The 7,205-nt window shown below is 45.0% G+C and overlaps 1 protein-coding gene across 1 annotated transcript; it reads left to right on the forward strand.

Annotated features, from left to right (window-relative positions):
• The first annotated feature begins 308 nt into the window (after positions 1-308).
• On the forward strand, positions 309-6,725 carry LOC146201530 (uncharacterized). The gene is made up of 3 exons (XM_084583120.1): positions 309-491; positions 4,268-5,063; positions 6,488-6,725. The coding sequence occupies exons 1-2, from the start codon at positions 480-482 to the stop codon at positions 5,045-5,047; spliced, it is 792 nt and encodes a 263-aa protein (XP_084439246.1). The 5' UTR covers positions 309-479; the 3' UTR covers positions 5,048-5,063; positions 6,488-6,725.
• The last annotated feature ends 480 nt before the right edge of the window (positions 6,726-7,205 follow it).

Here is a 7,205-nt window from a genome sequence, read left to right on the forward strand (position 1 = left end):
TACGATCAGTGAGAGGAGGACGACAACGGGTGGAGGCAATGGTGGAGGGGGGCAGAAGTTGACTCCGCTAAGGGGGAGAACGTAAGAAAAGGCGATGTGGGCGGCGTCAAAGGCACAACCACGCCGGCAGCCTTGAATGAAAACACAACAAGGGGGTGAAAGCCACCCAGCGTGTGTGTGTGTGTGTGTGTGTGTGTGTGTGTGTGTGTGTGTGTGTGTGTGTGTGTGTGTGTGTGTGTGTGTGTGTGTGTGTGTGTGTGTGTGTGTGTGTGTGTGTGTGTGTGTGTGTGTGTGTGTGTGAAGTGTGAATATGCGCGTGTGCGAGTGCGATGAGGCGGCATGGATCTTGTATATAAGGGCCGCGGTGTAACTCCCGAAGGGACACCATCGGCAAGCGGTGCGAGGAAAGAGACGTTCCGCTCTACCACTCGCGCAACCTCGGTCTTCTGTTCTTCGTGTGATCTCACCCCGACGACAAGATGAAGGCAGTGGTAAGCGCATTTGACCTTCTCTCGGCATACGTGTCCCTGATGGAGAACTTTGGTCTACGTGCTAGGGTGTTCATGCTCAGAAGAACGTCTCCCACACTGCAGACCGACGTCGGAAAAGCACAACGGCACTTAAGTGCAAACTTTTCAACGTTTGCGCAAGTGTTCCTGTGCTTTTCTTGCCGCCTGTCCTCGGAGCTGCAGCTTGCGGGACGTACTTCATTCCGAGTTCGAGCGGTTTCAGCAAAGAAACAGAGTTGGCAAACGCCAAAAGGCCAGCTGAACGACCTACTCAAAGCGAACTGCTAGTTCGTTCTGAGCAGGCATAGTAGGGGTCAACTATGAGCGGTGCTTTAAAGGGAAATTGAATCGTAACTGTGCCGACAGGTTGGCGCATTGTTCGCACAAAGCGGCACCGGATCCCTATCACCGGAAACAGAGCCTTTATAAGCTGCAAAAAAAAAAAAAAAAAAAAAAAAGAATGCAAAACTACAGGTGTTTTTATCATTGGCCGACTTCACAACCAAACTGCGGTGCTTTCTTGCATTCGTTTCTGCGCGGATCCCAGAGGTCAGCTTCCATCGCCTTGTTATCAATTTTCACATTGAAACAAAAACTAAAATGGTGTTGTCCTTGTAGTCGTTTTGAGCCATATAAGCTTGAATTGGGATCTCAAAGTGGTTTTGCCGAAAATGAGACAATGGAGTGCAGTGGTCACTTTGTCAACATTAACCATGAAGTGCTGTCATGAAATTTCCAGAAGCACACAGTGGCTGCTGAAAGCGCGGCGGGTTTACGTCACAACCAAAACCTTAGAGATTGCCGTTCATAAATTTCCTACCGGGAGATTCTTCGCGCTCAGTCCAGTACAAAGAGAAAGGATTGAACGCTACTAGATAGATGAAGGAAGAAGCTCAGCATATCAGGACCATTACTTTGCTTGATGAAAGGGGTGAGCACGGGCAATAAAATTAAATATGACGGTAAACGTACTCTCTAAGCATGCTATTATTAAACGTGACGTGCTCCTTGATGTGTAATATAATTTTCGTTATTATTACGAGTGCGGAAAATTGACCTACTGTGTCCATTTAATGACAAGAAATCGCAGTGCAGAATTTTTCTGCACTCGGTTAGGCTCCAGTGCAGCTATCTTCCCGAAACGCGCACGAAATAGCTGTCATATATGCTGGCAGCTGCGCAAAGCAGTATGTTTCCCACTCAACAAAATTTGACGAAACTGTTGAGGTGGAAACGACTGAATGTAAATTTTTTTCGAGGGCAAGAAAGGACTATGTAGGTTAAGAACAGATAGGAAGACCATATCACTAAATGGTTAAACAGTGCAATAATTGGTTTTCGATTCATGCATGAGCAAAATATAAGAGAACCCAAAACACTGGTCCAAATTTGTATCTTCCACAAGGGGAAAGCGGCCGTGGACGCTTCGTCTCCATAAATTCAAACTTTGGATTCGGCCAATGTAACTGGCCATGCACGAGTGGTCGACCGCTTCGTGCGTCAGCGTAAGACGATGATAGACGCGACTAAAAACATGCAAGCGACCTATTGTGCACATTTTGTTTTTGTCAGATCACCCTATTAATATTGCACTGTCAGGTTAAAATAGTTGCACCTGAAGATTTTAACGCGCAGATGTAGAAGCAGGCAAAGGCGATTGTAGTCAGCAGAAAACAACGAACGTGATAAAAAGGCCATCCGACAGGTGTGAGGGCATTTGCTTATGAAAACACTAGACGCTTGCAATAATATTTGCAGTAGGCAGCAAAAATAGGATGGTAGTATGAAAAGTATCATGGTAGCATCATGATGGTAGTATGAAAGTAGTATGAAAAGCAAATGCGATATATTCATCTGCATCAGTAGAGCCGGAAAAATAACTCGTGCAGATTCCAAGAAAGAAAAAAGAAGACATGATGACCTCAGCGAACAGCTCTTAATTTTGGAGCGAAGGTGATCTGCACCTAACTGTGACATTGATAATCATGCATACCTGTGGGCAGAGAGAGACAATACCAAAGAAGCAGCACAGTCACTCTATTTGCATTTTGCAGTTCGGAAGGGTGGAGGATCGAGCTAGTTGGTGCATGAGTAACTTTTTGTACCCGCTTGAAACAATGTGGACGGAGAAACACACAAGCACAGATAAGCGCTACTCACTGAATTATGCAATCGACACCACAGGCACTTTGTACACATTATCATGCAACAGAGCAAGGACAGCCACTTGAATAATCAGGTGTGTGTTTCCTGTCGCTGCATTCGCTCAAGTGCTTGAGGATGAGCATAAAGCGCTTGAAGTGTTCATTGAATACTCACTTGGTACTAGCGCTCGTCCTTGACTGTGTATTTATCTATCATCGTTGTATCAAGCGCTTTCTAAAATGTAATTCGTCTACAGTGGCCAACAAAAATTGAGTGCACGGTTATTGACAATAAGTTTTGTGAGCGAAGATCTATTAGACTTCTCCAATATACTCGCTATCTTTTTCGAAAATATGAGCTGGTCTTACACGCATCACTATTCAGAAAAACGTTTAGTGGCCGTTCTTGGCAGCGCTTACATACGGAAGTCACAGATCAAGCCATGAAAAAGCAGCAACTGTTGCAGAGAAAGACGTTCTTCGCATTAACAGCGCTCAGCCTTGGAAGTCAAGTTTCGCCGAAAGAGTTTGCCTGAAGGACGTGTTTTGTTCCGTATTTCTACCGCAAGCCGCGACGGCATTCGTTTGCTCAAAGCCGCTTCCACACACTCGGCAATGAATACGATAAAGGATGGCTAAGTGAAATCATTGTACGCGAAGACAGACTGGCACAGTCCTCAAGGTTATTCATTTGCTGTGCAAGGCAAATTGCAACATAGCTGAAATAACGTTTAGCATATTCGACTAGTTTTACTATTAAGAATGCACAATTCGCCGAATGGACTCTGTCTTCAGTTTAGAGGGGCACGTCAGGTTGGCATCCCGCATAGTGATACAGCCGCTTGCAATGTACGACAGAAAACTATAGATAATAAACGTCTGTCTTCACGCACTTTGAAATTGTGTGCATTATTACAGACCGCAATTGTAAAACGGGGAAACACGGCATATTCTTCATGGCGAAGTTTGCAGAAATGAAATCCCAAAAGAGGTATCGAAATGAAAGCTGGCATGTCGAGAAAATAATAATAATAAAAGCAGGGCTCCTAGCACAAAGTGCGTCACGAATGAAATTATCAAGAAATTATAGTAACACGCTTTTATCTACTCGTTTTGTACGTAAGCAGCGCTCGGTTGCAGAGTAGTCTGCGGTGCATAAAAAAAGTTGGGAAATATACGGAGCGCTGTCCATCCTTTTATTCCTACTAGTAAGTACGCGGAAAAATGACCGCTGGTACTTGCAAGTCGACGGCACAGCTTGATAAAGCGGCGAGCTTGTTTCATTTGCTTATTCTAGTAATGCGTGAATCAAGATATCAATTTCCCAATAAATTCAGCATCATGCCGATGGTTGCAATAGCGTAGTTGGAGGTGGCTGTTTATATAATCTTTCGTCTTTCTAATAACCCTAATGTGATTCACGTTTTGACGCAAAAAAAAAAAAAGCTCATGAGTAGGTTATGCTCACACAATGCAACTGTTCTTTAGGTTTTGTACGTTGCAGTATTGTCCTCATACATTGCCTATCCAAGTGAATTGAACATTTTTTGCGTTATACGCAGAGTTGATTAGGCCTTTTAGTAAATTTAACTAATTTTCGTTCCTAACTTCCAGTTGATCCTCGCGGTCAGCTTGGCCGTGATGGCCCTCGTGTCATGCGCTGACGAACCAGAAGTCGCTGCTACCGAGGCGCCAGCCGCAGACAAGACCGAACAGCCGACAACTGAGGCTGCCACCGAAGAAAAAGACAAGAAAGAGGGCAAGGAGAAGGTCGAGAGCCGCGGCGGCATCTTCGGACCAGGCCTCGGTTACGGACCAGGCGTAGGCCTCGGCTATGGTGGCTACGGCTCTCCAGGCCTTGGTATCGGCTACGGAGCTGGTCTCGGATACGGAGGTCTGGGTTATGGTGCCGGTCTCGGATATGGTGGTCTCGGCTACGGAGGTGGATACGGAGCTGGCTATGGAGGCCTTGGCTACGGTCGCCTTGGTTACGGAGGCCCTGGCTACGGCGGCTTGGGTTACGGTGGCCTCGGCTATGGTGGTCTTGGCTACGGAGGCCTCGGCTATGGCGGCCTTGGTTACGGTGGTCTGGGCTACGGCGGCCTTGGTTATGGTGGCGCCGGCTACGGTGGATACGGAGGCGGATACTACGGAGCCGGTCGCGGATACGGCCAGGGCGGTTTCAATTACGGTGGCGGAGAGGCCCAGAAGCGTGTGTATGGCCACACCTCAACGTATGGCCAGACGTCTACTTACGGTCTGCAGGCCAACGCTGGCAGCGCATATGGTGCAGGACACCAGGCAGGAGGAGCCGGTTTCGAGAAGGCAGCACATGCCGGAGGAGCTGCTGGTGGACAGTACGGCGGGGCCCACGTTGGCGGTGTTGTTGGCTGAACCACGTCTCTGCATGGTACGCCATCGCAACCATTATTACACATAAGGTTTAGTTGTCCAAAATTCAACACATATCGCTAAAACAAGTTGGTCGATGAGCACCTATTTCATGTGCGCTTTCAATTATCTATTTTTTTTTTGTCCACTGGAAGACATAATGGTAGTGATCCCTAAAGATATATGATGAGGTCAATCATTCGCAACCTGGACAGCCATGGGATGGCCAAGTCTCAAAAATATATGTTAGTGCTTCATAGGGCATGTTTTTTTTTTTTTTTGGGGGGGGGGGGGGATGACGGAGTAAATTAACATATGTGTTTGTCCCAGCATTGCCACCTCCCCCTACCTTGGAAAGTCTCCAATATTAGTTCATTTCTAACCATGAGCATTTATGCTGGAGGGAGAGTCTGTAGAGCTAGGTTTTTACTGTTGGTTCGTTAAGGTTATTTTTTGTTTTGTACAAGGCGATAAGAATGCATTCTGCAAATAGAGATATTCCGTGGGTCCCATTGACGTCAAATAAAGTTTTCTTGGAATAAAGTAACTGTGGAACATTATAAGACATCGTTTCTGAAATATTGAAGGGAGCGCTCCAATCTTGTGATGCACAGCCACCACTTTCTTTTGTGGTTTTTCCGCCTCTCACATCGAGTAGTTGATACTACCTATTAAAAGCAGCCGGGAACGTTTTTTATGGTAGCAAAATCAGTAAGACCAAAAAACTATGAGCCTCCTGTGGTGAGAATGGGGTATAAACGCAAAGGCGTCCGAGTGCTCTGCAAAGTCGCTGCACGTTAAAGATCTCCAGGTGATCGAAATTATTCCGGAGCCCTCCACTATGGGCATCTCTTTCTTTATTTTCTCGATGCCACCTTCATCCCTTTCCTTAAGACACGGTTCAGGTGTCCCACTGAGAAGTGGGACAGGTTCTGCGCATTCCCTTTCATATAAACCCAAACTAAACCTTAGGTGAGGTATATGCACCTATATTGACAGGTAAACTGAAATTTTACATCGAAAAAATGCATTGATAAACAACTGCCAGTTCAAAAATGTGCTTGTCCAGAATATCTTGTTACGTTAAAGATAATGTTTAGAATCGCTTTTATTTACGTTCGATTGTGAGAGCAGTATTCCATTTGTGCTGAAATCTACGAACCTTTTTTACATATGTAATTGCTGACGTTTCTATTTGTGAACTTACGTTGCAGTTGAAATTTAACAAATCAGTCTTAGTCAATAAATGCCAAGCTAATATCCCAAGCATACTGACATTATTTTAATTGATGCGTGTTTTGTAATTCAGCTGTTCATAATATTTACCCATGGCGCACAAGTTTTAAAGCACCCAAGCACATGGTAAACAATATTACATTTTTAGTAATATAGTGTAAAATGGTCATTCTTGCTTCGTAACTCTGTCTGACCAAATTATTTCAGCCCAAAGTCTGCTGAATCTTACTTCGACCCAGTCTGTGACAAAGAAGAGCTGGATTCTTCATCAACACTGCCTGTCAACAAACTTCAACCAGTTTCAAAACAAGCACGCTTCGAAATAAAATTTGGCCATGTGATGAAAGCTATAATTTGTTTCAAGAGAGCAAACCACCAACAAAGGTCACCAGAAGAAGGCCTGTGTTTGTCTGTGAATACTCTTGTTTCAATAAACGTTCCTGTTTTCCCTACGTTCAGCTCTTGTGAAAACGCTGGCACACACTGCACGGCGGAAGAGGAGAAAGGTCACAGAAGTGCCTGCGACCTGATTTCTTTCTGCTTTCTCGCTTGAGGTGAATGTGAAAGATACATATAAGCGAGGCGCTTAAAACACAAAATAATAATTATTTCGAATCCGTCGGTTGGAAAATGAGTTGAAAACTTCATTACTCGAGGCGAGCATTTGCTCCGGATCATAATAACAATCATCAAACTTTGAAAGCATCTTCCGGTTTCTAGCTGTGCTTTTTTTTTTTTTTTTCATGCGCCCGATATATGTTCGTGCGTGAGAGCAATCATTATTATTTCGTTTCTGATACTTTGTTGCCATTGTGACTCATTTAACACAAAACTCCCCCTTCCGCCTTCCGTTAGGCAACCTATTTGCGTCATGGGGATGAATGTAGTTTGCCGCTACGCTTTCGCATTTTTTTCTCGTCTTCAC

Source organism: Amblyomma maculatum, chromosome 1 (genome assembly GCF_055883805.1).
Source record: "Amblyomma maculatum isolate TAMU_Amacu chromosome 1, ASM5588380v1, whole genome shotgun sequence".
Taxonomy (NCBI): Eukaryota; Metazoa; Arthropoda; class Arachnida; order Ixodida; family Ixodidae; genus Amblyomma; species Amblyomma maculatum.